Source organism: Ambystoma mexicanum, chromosome 14 (assembly GCF_040938575.1).
Source record: "Ambystoma mexicanum isolate Mex_15411 chromosome 14, UKY_AmexF1_1, whole genome shotgun sequence".
Taxonomy (NCBI): Eukaryota; Metazoa; Chordata; class Amphibia; order Caudata; family Ambystomatidae; genus Ambystoma; species Ambystoma mexicanum.
In genome coordinates, this window is record NC_090940.1 from 477,489,622 (window position 1) to 477,505,382 (window position 15,761).

At 46.4% G+C, this 15,761-nt stretch overlaps 1 protein-coding gene across 13 annotated transcripts in view; it reads left to right on the forward strand.

Annotated features, from left to right (window-relative positions):
- GSKIP (GSK3B interacting protein) overlaps window positions 1–15,761 on the forward strand; it is a 480,402-nt gene that overhangs the window by 370,950 nt on the left and 93,691 nt on the right. For 11 of the 13 annotated variants that reach the window (XM_069637714.1, XM_069637713.1, XM_069637703.1 and 8 more), the window contains one exon: window positions 3,667–3,860. The exons of the other annotated variants lie outside the window; for them this stretch is intronic. In XM_069637714.1, coding sequence (XP_069493815.1) covers window positions 3,667–3,860 — 194 coding nt within the window. The remainder of the gene's footprint in view (window positions 1–3,666; window positions 3,861–15,761) is intronic. 13 annotated transcript variants of the gene reach the window in all.

The following is a 15,761-nucleotide window of genomic DNA, read 5'->3' on the forward strand; positions in this document are numbered from 1 at the left end:
GCGCAAAACCCCCATTCACACAGCCCGTCTGTCAATCGCGCAGCAGGGGGGTTGTCCAGCCGGGACAACTACCTCAGCCAATCATGGCAAAGTGCGACTTGGGTTTCCTAGGATACCGTGTGCAGGGGGTGACTACACCCCCTCCCCACATTCAGTCTACCTAGACACCCAGGCGCCAAGAGGAGAGCTTCTCTGCAGAAGCCCGCCAAAAGACGGTGAACAAAGAAGGCGAACCTAGTGTGCCGTGCAAAGTAAAACACAAGAAGGACTTTAACAAAAAGAAATTTTGAATAAACCCAACCGGAGCCTAAAGAAAGACGATTTGGTCAAGCGGTTTATGTTCGAGGCTAATATAATAGCCAAGAACAGTACCACGTTTATCTAATATAATCACGGTAGAAAAGTTAGGGTAGATAGCACTGCCACCAGCCAAGTCTAAATGTTAAAAGAGCAAAACAATGCTCAGGGAGGTACAGACAGAAAAGGGGTACAGATTTGCCCTTTCCAGTACTCCATGTAAGATGGGGGGTGTACTGGGTCTGTGGTAAAAATGACTATGTAAAGTAAATGGCAACTTTACCTTTCTCTGGGGGACAGTAGTCCGCCCCAGCGAAATTTAGTCAGAGGGAAGTCTTAAAGACAACCCTGGGTTACTAGACTAAAGGTGCTGTGTAACCCGTACAAGAACAGGGGCACCTGGAGTTGGTGTGCTCCAGTGCCCAAGATCACACAATGAGTAACACATAGGCCAAAACACATGTAAGAGTAAAGGATGTACACTCTTACCAGGTGGAAAAAATAAACTCCAGAAATCCAGCAAAGCTGCTGGGGGACTCACTAGGTGAGGGATATTAGCCCTAGAAGGACAATTCTCCCTAACATGCTTTTGCATCGTTTTTTTGCAATTAGGTCCTGTTAAAAACAAATGCTAACAAAGGTAAAGGTTTTGGCTTTTGTACAGGTGTTGATGTCCGTGGTCTTTTAGAGCACTCTTGGTGGCCTCTCTGCGCTTGGCTCTGTAAGAAGAAAAAGGTGAGAGGTTCCTTAATGGGACTGTGATAAATGGAGATGCGAAACCTGCGGTGTCAATGGGTGCTGGTTGAAAGTACCCCGTTCATGAGTGCCAGTCTGCTTTCTATTGGTTTGCCGGAGAGACCTGGGAGTAGGTTATCCATAGGGAAGAGCCCAACCTATGTCTATCACAGTTTATTAGCAGGCTGTGAGATGCCGCATGCCCCACTCTAATATGCACAGCTACTACCCTCAGTGGCCAGCAGGGCATTTGTCAAGACGTCGAGGCGGGGCCCAGAATCGCTGCTCTTTTTGCCAAGTCCTTTCCTGCGGTCTCACACAAGCCCCAGGCTCTTCTCATACAGTCCAAAAATGAAATGCCCCTCCCCACCACCAACTAAACAGATTTTGATGTGCCACTAGGTCTCTGTGTCGGTAATGCTGCAACCCTTCAGGGGATTCTTCACGATGTAAGGAGCAGAAAAAATGCACCTTGGCCTAAAAGAGGGGACAGGGAGGTGTGACTGCTGCAGGATGGTGAAGAGCAGTTTGTTGGCCGTAACAGACCAAGGTTTTGGGAATGAGGTGTATGATGAACTTTCCAAAAGCCACTTCAGGTTTTGGAAATTAAAAATATACTTTTGAGAGCAAGCAAAATTCGACAACTGTTTTTGAATGCATGTTGCTTCTTATAAAATTACTATGCGTTCCGCTGTTTACTCCTATGGCGTAGTTTCTTCTCCAGTCTCGATATGATGTTTGGAGTAAGATCATATAATATTGAACATGTATTAATCAAGTATCCTGGAGACCTTGCTCAAACAGTGATCCTGAGAAGTCCCTGTATTCTTCCATCCGTGTGATCTATTAGTGTTTTAATCTGTTCTCTGGTCACTGCTCGGATTGTTGACTATTCTTTGTTTTTTCACTGCCATTTCACCCTGCAAGTTTGGAAGATGAAAACCTTTTGTTTGTGTCTTTCCTTAATTTAGTCAGCCATTGATGATGTGGACCATCCACGGTAGCACCTGGGAAGGCTAGTTTGGTGATGCGGTTGCAGGAATAGATGCAGCAGAGGCCTCTGGCGCTTCCCATTTGGAGGAGATGGAACCAGAGGGCTTGCCTTAAATCTTGTAATGTAGAGTCTCTGGGCTGTTTAACAGTCTAAGGATTCCTGGCACCGAATGATCACCCCCTTCTGTTTCTGCTGATGCAAAATGGTCAGAAGCTTCAGGAAGATTAGGCCTTTGAGCAGAAGCGGTGATCCAATTGTTCCCACCGGATCAGGGGAAAGGAGCGCAGCTGTTGGTTCTTTCTGGTTGTTCTTGAGGTGAGGAACTTTGGCATCTGATTGATTTCCAGCGTCTAACCATGCTTGTGCATGCAAAGCTTTGGTCCCTCCTTGGCCTTCCAGTGTGCAGGCTCAGATCCAGTCCTGCGATTGGAGTAAGTGTGCATGAATGCTGTGCTTTTATCACACTTGAGGGCAGTGAGTGAACACAGCACTCAAATATCATTCAAACTGGTAGTGAGCCAATGGCCAGCCATCCTTTTAAGCACACTTGTGTGCATGGGAAGCAGCGCATGCCAGTCTGAAGTGGTTTTAGGCCGACTTCAGCCCGTGTGCCTTTAGGCACACCGATCCAGTGACGAAAGATGGGCAACTCTCCTTCTATACATCGGGACATGGTCTAGTCATGTGAGCCGTCCGCCCTTTTCAGGTGTTTGAGGCAAACAAAAGCAATCTCCATTTAGATGAAGGCAAGAGTGGTTAAAGGTCAAAGCATGGTACAATGGATTCCCCTATATGCAACCATTTTACGTGAGTGAAAAAGCCACTACCAGCTTAACCACATGGCTAAGATGGTCCTGGAAGTCTGAGGGGGGTACTTTGGGTAACTCCTGCTTTGGAAGTCATAAGGACTCTTCAGGCCAAGCATTCTAACCACAGTCCTACCCTATTTCAGACTTTGGGTTAAGCCTGGCTGGGAGAAAACCAAAAGCTAAGAAAAATTGAAGGAGGCCTACATCCTGTGGTAAAGAATTGGCCTTTCTACCGAACAACGAAATAACCAACTGTTCTATAGACTGACACATTTCCATAGGCCGCAGTGTAATACAAATATATATAAAAAAGATATAATCAGTCAGTAATTGTGTCCATGACTGGCAGGTGCCAGCAGAGATTTTCCTACCATGTTTAATATTCTCACATGCACTTGTGAATTTGACCATTCAGTGCATTTTAGAGTACCATAACCTCAAACGTCTTATTCTTTGGCCAGCTTGTATTTTGGTAGGCTTCCTGCCCACTCTGGGCCGGATTTGCCATTATATGGTAAGCCCCTTCCTAGGCAAAGCAGCAGCAGCATGTGTTTTTGTCCAGATGTGGGGGATATTCCACATTCCAGCAAAAGTGGTGTCAAGGGGGAGTGCAAAGAATAATATGTATTGGCATAGAAGAGGGTATGTGGGGGTCTCCTCCCTCTAATGATGAAATAAATGTTAGAAGTAGTGTAAAGGTATGAAGAGTTAAAGGTGAAAAAGTAAATGCAGAAGAAACAAAAACTTGGGGCTATTGCTGAAAAAATATGGTTGCCGATGTGAATGGGCAGCCCCTGCCATTGTTACTAATGCATATCTTTGTGACTCCAGATCAAATCTTGTATACAAATAGAACTTTTGCAGAAATTTATCAGATTGTTGTTGGAGCTAAGACCCCTCGAAGAGGATCATCTACCTGAAAACCTGGAACTCGACATTGCAGCCATCCAGTACTGTCTTTTTCAAACGTCCCGGCGATCCTTTGCTCTTTTGCTGATCTACAAAATGCCTTCATTGATTGACAGGTAGGAGCAACTTGTTTTGACCTCTGCTTGAGTTTCCTGCTCTGGCGAGGTTTCCCGGATCACCCTGTGGGCTGACGTTTTTTCTGCTGCATTAGTCGCAGTTGGTGAGTTTTTTTCTAAACTACACCCAAATCACTTTATAAGACTTGGGTAATACAGAGCTCTAACCTCTAGTATAAGTCTGTACCACTCAAGGTTTTGGTATTGTGGCAAAGCAGCCAGGCTCATCTTGGGAGGAAGGGCGGTAGGAAGGTACAAAGAACTTGTAGCATACATGTAGTCAAAGATGCACACACTTAGTTATACGAAAATAATAGTTTATTTTATATATTTGAGACTTGCACATCTGCTTAGATCACATAGTATACATAGGTCTACATCCAGTGGTAGTATCTGAGTATTACATGATTTGTTTTGAAACTCGAAGGTACGTCGACTGGGCATGTTAGTAATAATATCCCTAGTGTGACCTCTACTGCGCCCATGGTCCTTCACTCGTCGAGGTCCCTCAGATTGTTTTTGTCCACCATCATAGTCTGTAGCTCGTTGCAGAGTTTGCTTGGCTAGATGCCTTTATTACCATAAGTTTAATACTTCTATTTCAATTTTCCTCACCCTTTGTCTTCTGCTTCCAAGACTTCAACGCTCGATGGACGGACAGCCCCTGCGTCCAAAAGAAGTCCTTGTTCGACCAACATTGACTGTGGGCGAGAAAGGCCTCGCAGGACTTTGGCCATTTACAGTAGGGGGGGAGGTCATATATTCTTTATTTTAGAGAATGCCTATTTCTCCACTTCCCTTCCCATTTGTCATCTTGCATTTTTCCCTCATTCTGGAAAACACATCTTTTTAAATGTTGCCCTTCTTGCGGTCGAACATATCCCTGGAAGGACTTGGGGATCACGTCGAGAAGTATTGCGAGTCTTGCAAGCTTTTCAGACTGAAGACCCTAAAAGCTAGCGTGTGAGACGTTGGGCGCTGGCCGAGGCCTCCATAGATGTGGCCGGTTAATCCGACGACGACGGCACTTTTAGTGACAACGAAGACTATCAAGGTTCAACAGAACCCCAGGTATGAGCTTTGGACCACAATAAGCAGGCCAACAGCCCTGCCACGGAGAAGACACCCTGTGGCAAGAGCACACGCTTCAAGAAACACTAAACGCACAACCCCAAGCCGAACGCCGAAACATGTCGGCCGTTCACAGCCACGCGGTGTTCAGGGAGAAGATTCAATCTAAACCTGTGTCCTCTGGGCCCTCGCACTCTCCTCACGACAGATCTCCTAAACAGGTGTCCCAAGTAGGCCCATTTCAGACACTGCGCCCAAAAAGGCCCTCCTTTCATGCACTGAGGAACACGCGTGTAGAGTGTGGCCGGGGTCATTTAGCATTCACCCCGATTTTTAGCCTAGAACACGTGGGCCCCTCAAGCTCCCATCCACAAGAACAGAAGGCTCAGCCATCGGGCAAAGTTACTGTTTATATTAGTATATAAGGGAACAAGAAGAAGGTCACACAGGTAAATACAAAAATTATAAGTCACATTTGATTCTGAGTGTGGCGAGGGAAAAGGCTCAGTCAGGTAAACAGATTATAAACATCATATTTTAATATTTATCAAAGCCATCATAATAGCATAAAAATATTTATTACATTCACACCATAACATCATAAAATGCATTTAAATGGGTGTGCAGTTAAAATGTCGAATGAATAATTTTGAATGCATTAATTTCGAAATTAAAAAACACCCCATTAAAAAATAAAATATTTTTTTTTTTCTACATTATTGATTAGAAATTATTGAATTCGAAAATATCACTATAAACCATTTAAATGTATATCCATATAAACTAGTAATCCAACATTGTCAAAGAACAAAAATAAAAATGACCTAACATTTTGCACTTTTTTTGTCAGCACTTTCAGAAATAACATATACTGTCCATGAATCACAGATGGATTCGAACTATATCCGTCAGTAAATGGTGGGTCATGTTTATTTTTGTTCTTTGACAATTTTGGATAGCTAGTCTATCTTAGGGAACCCTTCAATTTGTATGTCCTTCTGAGGGACTACTAATGCTGGGGTATTGAGATGCACCAGTGAACATATTCCCACCCCGCCCCCCTTCCAGTTGGGTGGCAGCTTTTGACCCACTGGAACCGCTAGCAGAGCATGTGCTTTTCTCCCAACTACTCCCTCTTTCCATCCTTCTTCGCATACCTGTCCATACACCAGCATCTGCAGTCTTTCCCAACATTCTGGTATTCCTCCAATCTCCTTTCTTGGGACACTGCAACTCCTTTTGTATCGCTGTCTGCAGTTCTCCTTTGCGTGGTCCTTCTGTAATGTATTCTACGTTTATCTGTATTCCAGTAATTGTAAAATTTCTTGAGCCTTTGTACGGGAACGTTTTCTTGGACATCCACGTTTGTGTTGCTTGTTTCCCTTGGAATCAACCTCTTGTGATGCAAAGCGATAAATGCATGAGGCATTGTGCTCTTGCCACTGGAATTTCAGTTGCAACAAACCTTCTGGAAGCACTTATCACATAGGGTATGAGAGAGCAGACTTGACACTCCTTGGTTGCTTGTTTGCCTGCCTTAGCCATGTGGCTATACCGCATGTTATTCGATCTATGGTCCGAATTAGTTTTATATATGAATTTACCTGATTGAAATCTACCTCTGCACTGCGCCTGACTCCTTACTTTATTAGCAGTGCTCTTTGCCTGCGTAGGCATGGCTTCGGTAACATGGACTGGGGTCAAGTTGTTATTGGTTGAAGCATGTGCAAACTATCTCCGTAGAACAAGGAGTGTTAAGAAGTAGAAACAGCAGAAGGTCCAAAACATTATTACAACGGTGCATATCATTTTCCCCATCTCGCTGTCGTGCGATGCTCCAGGTGTCTGTGGGTTCATGCTAAAAAGCCTCAGAAATGTGTTGTTCGAGTTAGTGTGTGTTCATTTAAGTTCTTCGAGGGGATTGGGTCCCCCGACGTATTCCATATCTATGACAGTAATCACCACAGCTGTGGTGCTTCGGAAAATCTTTCTGCGTCCTGCGTCGATACGCCGCCCTCGAGGACCTCCTCCAACGGCCAACGTCCGTAGCCTCAGTTCCGTTTTTTCCACCAACTGGTTTGCTTCGGAGATCTCGGCGCGCCTCGCGTCTTTGGAGTTTCTGTTCTTTCGGTCCTTCGGACCTGTTCGTTTGTGAAGTAAAAGTCCTTTGAGATGTCTACCTCTTGAAGCCCGGACGCGGGGTGGAAGAAGTAGTGCGGGGACTGCAGGTCCAAGATGTCAGTGACGGACTTGCACGACGCCTGTCTCTGGTGCCTCGGGGAGGCCCATGACACGGATGATTGTGTCGACTGCCAGTCGCTTACGTCCAAAGCCTTGCGGGAGCGCAAGAAGAAACTGTCGGTAGGTAAGGTGTCCAAGCCACAGAAGTCGAGGTCTGCAGGGCTTTCGACGGACAATTCCAGGGGTGACTCTCCGCATCGTCGGAAGTCCAGTGCGTCTCGGTCCCGGAGTGGGTCCCGCCACACCCCTGCCTCTTCGCGTCACTCCCGGAGGTGCCGTCATCGGTCGCCTTCCCCGTCCTCATCCGAGGACTCCGCCCATATGTGAGGCCGTTCAGTCGGGTTTGGACATGGCAGATTGCGTCAGCCGGTCCATGGCGGCGAGCACCGTAATACGCAGGTTTGCGTGGTTGCGGAAGTCTGGGTTTGCTCCTGATGCGCAGGCCCGGCTCCTCAACATGCCCTTTGATGGTGAACATCTTTTTGGCAGCAAGGCTGACAAGAGCCTTGAGAGATTGCAGACCTCCAAAGCTGCAGCAAAGTCGTTGGGCGCTGCAGTTCGCCAACCTCCGCCTTTTCGTCCTAGGGGACAGCAATGGAGGGGAGGTTCCTTTCGTTTGTTACTCATCCATTGGTAAAGCGAGAGAAGCTGCCAGTCAAAGGGGGCCACCGTAGGAGTGCCAGAGGTGGAAAGCAGGGTACTTGAGGTGCCAAGGCCGCTCGGCCAGTAGCCTCTTTGCCCTCAGCCAATGCCACAGCAGCTTCAGCTCAGTCATGAGGCCATGTCCCATGGTTCGCCGGTTTGGGGGAAGGCTGGCGCAGCATCTTGTTAAATGGCGCGCCATTACTTCAGATGTGTGGGTTCTGGAAATCATAGCTCACGGCTACTGTGTTCCCTTTCGGCAGAGGCCTCACGACAATCAACCAGGGAATCTCTCGTTGCAGAGTCCAGGTCCGCTCCTTGTGCAGGAGGTTCAAGCCCTGCTGTAGAAAGACGCCATAGAACTGGTGCCTGTAGCGGAGGGGAACAAGGGATGGTATTCCCCTTATTTTTTTATTTCCAAGAAAGACGGGGGATTGAGACCCATCATGGACTTGCGCGGTTTGAACAAACTCCTCAGGAAGGACAAGTTCAAGATGGTTACTCTCAAGTCCTCCAGGCCCTTCAACTTCAGGACTGGTTGGTGTCTCTCGACCTCAAGGACGCTTATTTTCATGTGCCGAACCATCCAAAGCACAAGAAGTACCTGAGGTTCGCGGTTGGCGACTCACACTTTCAGTTTCGGGTCCTGCCGTTCGGATTGACCTCCGCCCGAGGGTCTTCACCAAGCTCATGATAGTGGTGGCAGTGCATCTCAGGAAAGGGAGGATTCACGTCTACCCCTACCTAGATTGGTTGATCAGGGCGTGCTCTCCCGAGCAAGTCCTGGATCATCTGTCCGTTACCTGCCACTCCATCCACAAGCTGGGCTTCTCCCTCAACTTAAAGAAGTCCCATTTGACGCCAACTCAGAGGCTTCAGTACATCGGAGCAGTGCTCGACACGTCCCTGGGGCAGTGTTTTCCTCCCCAGGTGAGGGCTCATCACATTCAGCAGATGGTGCACAAGTTTCAGCATGCCCAAAGTCTCCCAGCATCCGAGTTCTTGAGATTGCTCGGCCTCATGGCATCCTGCATTCGTCTAGTGCCAGAGGCCAGGTTGCGGATGAGATCTTTGCAATGGGCCCTCAAGCTCCAGTGGTCTCAGTCCTCCGGCAGGATGTCGGACCCTGTTCAGGTGCCGTCCTCGGTCGCCCAGGACCTTCTGTGGTGGGCCGTCTAAGCAATCTGATGAAGGGGGCTCCATTTTGGCTACCCTGGCCAGAGGTGATGATCGTGACGGACGCATCCCTCACGGGATGGGGAGCTCATGCCAACGAGTTGACAGTCAGCGGTCGTTGGTCTCCGTCAGAATCCAGACTCCATATCAATCTGTTGGAGCTGAGGGCCGTCAGGCTTGCCCTGAAGGCTTTTCTGCCGACTGTGCGAGGAAAGAATGTCCTGATCCTGACAGACAACACAGTGGCCATGCACTACATCAAAAATAAGGGGAGGGAGGAGGGTCACTTCCTCTGTGCAGGGAGGCGATGCAGCTCTGGTTCTGGGTAATCCAGCAGGAAGTTTCGATCTCGCCAGTTTATCTGGCGGGAGACGAAAACGAGACGGCGGATGATCTGAGCAGGCAGAGCACAATCTCTTACGAGTGGGAGTTGGCTCAGGAGATTCTCCTGGAGACCTTCGCCCTTTGGGGGACCCTTCAAGTGGATCTCTTTGCCTCCAGTGTCAACCGGAAGTGCGAAAGGTTCTGCTCGTGGGAATTTCCTCCAAGAGGAGCCTTAGGAGACGCGTTCGTGGTGGAGTGGTCATTCCCACTGCTGTACGCGTTTCCTCCAGTCCCCGCTATCCCGGTGCTGCGGAGGTTACGAAGGTTCGGTTCTTGGATGATCCTCATTGCTCCGGCATGAGCCCGGAGGACGTTGTACTCGGACCTTCTAGACTTGTCCATCTGCCCTCCACGTCGTCTTCCCTACCGAGACGATCTGCTCTCACGGGAGGGGGGGGTCAGGTTCTCCATCCAGAGGTCAGATCCCTCAACCTTCACGCTTGGTTTCTGAAAGGTTGCGGTATAAGGATTGGGACCTCCCTGAAGATGTGATGGAGGTGTTGCTTTCGGCCAGAAGGCCCGCAACAAAGTCCCTGTACCGTTGCCGTTGGAGAAAGTTCTGTGACTGGTGCAGGGTTAAGAATGTGGATCCGTTTTCATGCGACATTCCTGTGGTTCTGTCTTTTTTGCTTTCTTTAGCCCACAGGGGCTTGCAAGTGGGTACTGTTAAAGGTTATCTGGCGGCGCTGTCCATTTTTAAGTGCTCGTCTGAAGAGTGTTCCCATTTTAAAATTCCTTTAATTTCTCAGTTTCTAAAAGGGCTCACTAATGTGTTCCCTCTGTCACCTTTCCAGGTGCCCGGTTGGGATTTGAACCATGTCCTCAAGTTTCTGATGGGTGCTCCGTTTGAGTCTTTGCATTCGTGCCCTTTGAGACTGTTAACTCTTAAAAATGTATTTTTGGTTGCGGTCACTTCCGCTCGCAGAGTGAGTGAGTTACAGGCACTTTCAGTTAAGCCACCCTTCACTGTATTTCATAAGGACAGGGTTGTCCTTAGAGTTTGTCCTTCCTTTCTCCCGAAGGTGGTGTCGGAATTTCATTTAGGTCAGAAGGTTGTTCTTCCGGCATTTTATCCTCCTCCACATCCTGGTAAGGAAGAGGAGAGGCTCCATAGGCTCGATCCTAGGAGAGCTTTAAGCTTTTATATTTCATGCATGTCCCGGGTCAGAGTGGACGATCAACTCTTCATTGGTTACGCTGGAAAGCGTTTGGGACAAGCTGTGACTAAGCAGACTTTGTCTCGCTGGATTATTCTGGCCATTTCTGAATGTTACCGCTTGGCGGGTAAGGACCTACCGGTCGGCTTGCGGGCCCATTCTACCAGGGGTATGGCTGCCTCTACTGCCCTACAGATGGGTGTTCCTATTCGTAACATCTGTGATGCAGCCACCTGGGCTTCGGTCCATACTTTTGTACGTCACTACTCCCTCGATTTCATCCATGGGCAGGATCTGGCCTTTGGCAAGGCGGTCCTTTGCTCCGCAATTTGATTGGGCATTCTAAATTTCTGTATTCTAAATTCTTTTCCCACCTCCTTGCATTGGTACTGCTTTGGGAGTCTGTCATAGATATGGAATACGTCGGAGGACTCCATCCCTTCGAAGAACAAGTTACTCTCTTACCTGGTAACGTTCTTTCGATGGGATGGTCCGACGACATATTCCATATCGCTCCCTCCCTGCCTTCCCCGCTACAGAATTTCTTATGCAATTGCAGCTTACGTTTCCTCAAGGCTTTGTGTGGTCATACTGGCAGAAGACTGGTGGCACACGTTCTGGGAAAAAACTACAACTGAGGCTATGGGCGTCGTGCGTCCTACTTATAACATCCAGTGACGTCGGCCGTCGGAGGAGGTCCTCGAGGGAGGCGTATCAACGTCATCGACGCAGGACGCATACACCGAAAGATTTTCAGAAGCAGCACAGCTGTGGCGATTACTGTCATAGATATGGAATATGTCGTCGGACCATCCCATCGAAAGAACGTTACCAGGTAAGAGTAACTTGTTCATCTGTAGTATTAGGCGACTGCTGAATAGAACAATCGCTCCCACACTATACGTATTCTCGGGTTTCCAGGTAAAGAAATAATGACGGGTCTCCACTCGTCAATTGTGAATATGTGTTGGCTACATATAAAAAGAAAGCATGAGATTAGTCTTGGAGGTATCATTCACTCTGATTCTTTTCGAATTGCGTATTGAAGCATTCCTAGAATGAGTTATGTCTCTGAAAGATCATATGGACAAACAGTCTTTTACTTTCTCAATGAATGCTGTTTGTAAAGAAAGCACAGTGTACTTATGTGTGTTCTTTTTAGAGCTCTCTCGTTCTGGACCTAGTCATCTGTGGTTCCTCTTCCTTGTCTTCTTTGTCTTCTTGCATCAAATTGTTTTCTTTTAGATGGGAAGAAGTTTCACCTTGGCTGGGCTTGACATCTCCAATATAGTTCCACACTTTTTGGCCATGCAATTTTACTGCTCTGTCCGTTGTGCTTTCGACCACAAAAGGACCCTCAAATCATGGTTTGTACCACAGCTGCACAAAATTCTAAAATTCAAAGTAAGAACAGTGTCCTTGGATACAACAATGGCTTTTTGAAAAGTCTCTACGTTTTGTCTGTTTTATCTTCAATGTTCTTAGACCTCTCCCCTTGTGCCTGCAGTTGACTAGAAATAAAAGATGCACCTGCCAACAAAGAAGCCATATATTCATACATTTAGTCTCCACAAACACTGGATGTTGCATTTGCATCGGTCAGAGCCCTAGTGGGAGGAGCCGGGGCTAGTCGTATGCATCATCCTGTTACTACCTCATTGGGTGTTAAATGGTGGTTGGATCTTTGCTAGTTGCGCAATGCGAACAGTGCTAAGGGCTGGCAATGAAGCAATCCTCTTTTAAAGGTTACATTTATCTTGGCAATTTTCTCCCTGAGCACGCCATTTAGGCGTTCGCTTGTGGGTGATGGGCACAGGAACCTGTCCCCAGTAGGGTTTTGATATGCTCAAAGGTCTCATTCATGATATGAGGTCCATTGTTGGACACCACACACCCCCTATCGTGGGAACACCTCTATAACGAGGAATTTTGCAGCCCTGAGGGTGTCTGGGTGTGAACAGGGACCAGCTTTGAGCCGTTGGGAAAACGGGCACACAACCACTATCATGTAGCGGTAGCCCTGGCACACCTGGATCATATTGAAGTCATTTATATGGAGATGTTGGAAGGGACCAGTCGGGCGTGCACTACATTTAATGTATGTCCTGCAGCAAATTGCTTACACGTCGCAGTTTTCCATGAATGCGGTTACATGCTCCACCATATTAGGACAGAACCACTCTTCCCCCATGTGTGCAATGTTCCCTCCTACTGTGCGCTTGCCCAGCTTCCTTCTGTGTGCCGCTCAGAAGATTTTTAGCAGCGCACACAATTCTCAACTATTCCAAAAGATTTAATAAGGCACAAGCCACATCAGTTACCTGAAATTGTCTTTCTTTTAAATTAAGTAACTAGTCTCGATATTCTGCTAATTTGGATGACACTACTATGCAAGGGTGACCGTAAACACCTAAAATCCCTACCAGCAAAATACACACACAAGGTTAAAAACTAATATGCGATTGTACGTCTATGGATCAAATCTGGACTAGTCTTGAATTCAATATGGAAAGAGAAAATTGAACTTTTCAAGATGGGTTTCTTGGTTGCGCAGGATCCAGAACATCTAATAGCTGAGGCTCAAAAATGTGATCAGTCCCAATCCCCAAGTTCTTTACCAAACTGCCCTGTGGTGTGCACTTGTTCCTATTGTGGCCCTGCAGTCATTCCTGCTCAGTCCAATTCTGCCACACATCAAACATAACCATTAAAAGAGTGTCCTCAAGAAAAATATTCTCTAGTATCCTCGAACACTAGAGGTCGCCCTCACCTCCAATGGTCATCGTCTCTTAACATCAATAAATATGATATAGTGGCCTTGCAGTAAACTTGGCTTGTGATGACTCCTGTATGGGACGACCATGTCATCATTCTTTTACCGGCTTTAACAGCCGCTAGAGGGAGACCCACCTCTGGCCTTTTAGTAGCAGTAAGAACCAGTAAGGGACTAAAAATTACTAAGTGGGCATCACCTAATAATTTCATACAATTAGTGAAAATCACTTGTGCTACCCAAACAATAGCCTTAATTAACTTGTATCGAAACCCTCTTGGGCTGACTGATGACATTTTTTATAAAGATCTATCGATGGTATTGGAATCGATATCTTGTGACCAATCTACTGATGCTACGATGATGGTAGGAGACCTTAAGCTTAACTGCATAAGACCTAAAACAAATGGTCAAAAACTTGAGAGCGTGAGATGGATTAACTTAGTTAAAGACCATAACCTGCATATTGCCAATGGGGCAATTGTGGGTGACATTCCCCCCTAAAGTGACGTGGGAGAGAGGTATTTCCAACTCAGTCATTGACTATGTCTTTGTCTCAAATAGCCTCTTCCATAGGGCTGTTAAATTTGAAATCTTGTCCCAATCAATCAGCGGTCATCATATGCTGATTTTTGTGTGGCAGAAAACACGCGATCATACCCTGCCACCACAACTTTGGTCGAAGCAGGTCCTAAACGTGAATACTGCTAAAACGCGCTTTAAGTGGTCAGATGCCTCGTTAAATGCTCTTAACCTTGTCACTAGAGGATTACATCTCTCGAAGCGTGACTTTTATACAGATATTCTTCCTTCTGGTTCTTTATATATTGGAAGATCTCCCAACGCACTAAAACACAAGCACCAATATGATCAAACTCTTCAACAAGTAAGATGTACCTACAGGAAAGAATTAAGAGCTACTCTCAAGCTTCCATTAAGTGTACAAGAATGTAATCATCGGCAAATCAAATGTCAATACCGGAATTGGTGCCGAGCCAGAAAGGCCACGCTCTACCAGCAGGATGGTGAAGCCTTCCTATGCTCCGCAAACAAAAATTCTGCCCAAGTTTGGTCGCTGCTTAACAGCGCGACGAATCAATCACAAACCAATCTTCAATTGTGTGGTGTTTCTGAAGCACAATGGCTTGATCACTTTTTGAAATTATATGCAGATCCTAAATATGCTGATTTCACCTACTCCATCATCTTTAGACGATTGGAGCCTGGAATGCTTGCCTACAATTATTGAAGATTTCATAAAGAAATCAGTCTTTGCGTGCGGCAGGGCCCGATGGTTTAACCAATTTCATGCTCAAAGAGAACCCATCTAAATGGGCTGTGATATTAAATAACGTATTCCATCAAATTATTCTTTCCAAAAAAATTCCCACATCATGGCAGTCATCCCTACTTGTACCAATCTTTAAGAAGGGTGACAGGGAATCCCCCGCTAGTTATCGTCCCATAGCATTGCTCCATGCTCCAGGGAAGATTTTTGCTCGACTAGTATTAAGAGACTTCTCCCTTTGGACTGAGAGCTGCAAGCGACGTGATCCTTGTCAGACAGGTTTCGTAGCTGGCTTAGGAACAACTATTAACTTACTGACTCTCAATGCCTTAAAAGCTCAGGCTCAATCAACAAAACAACCGTTATACTTTGCTTTTGTTGATTTACATACAGCCTTTGATTCTGTTTCCAGAATCAAATTAATGGAAAAGCTACAATTGGCTAATTGTCCAGTAACTTTGTGTGGCATTATTTATGCCCTACATTCGTCAACGACCATAATAGTCCGATTATCCATACTTGGCTTACTATCAGCAGCGATACCAACTTTTAGAGGGTTGAAACAGGGCTGCGCCCTGGCTCGGCCATTTTTAATTTTTTCATCCATGATGTGAGTGAAACTTTTCTTCAGTTAGCATCAGACTCGCTGAAAATGAACGGCACAACCATTAAAGCCCTTTGGTACGCAGATGACCTGGTATTGGTCTCCAAAATGCCGGTAGGCCTGCAGAAATGACTGTCTGCTCTAAATATATATCTGGACGCAAATGAGCTACTAATTAATCTAAACAAAACACAAGTGGTCATCTACGCTCAAAGACCATCTAGAAGAACACAATTTGAGTGGAAAATTGATAATAGGTTAGTGGATGTGGTTCCAACGTACCTTTATCTAGGTATTCTGTTCGATGGTTCACCCTCCATTGATTCGCACTCCAGGACATTAGACCATAAGATCTTAACCGCTATTTCACAAACAAAAATCATTTTATACAAATTTGGCAAATTTACTATTAGGCCCGCAATCTCCTACTGGAGACAAAAAGTATTGCCTACCATATTGTATGGCCTTGAGACCAAGAACATTGTCACTCCTATCGTTCTGCATAGGTTAGAGGTGAAATACTGGAGAGGTGTTACATCTCCCTCAATGCGTACCTGGTCCTTGG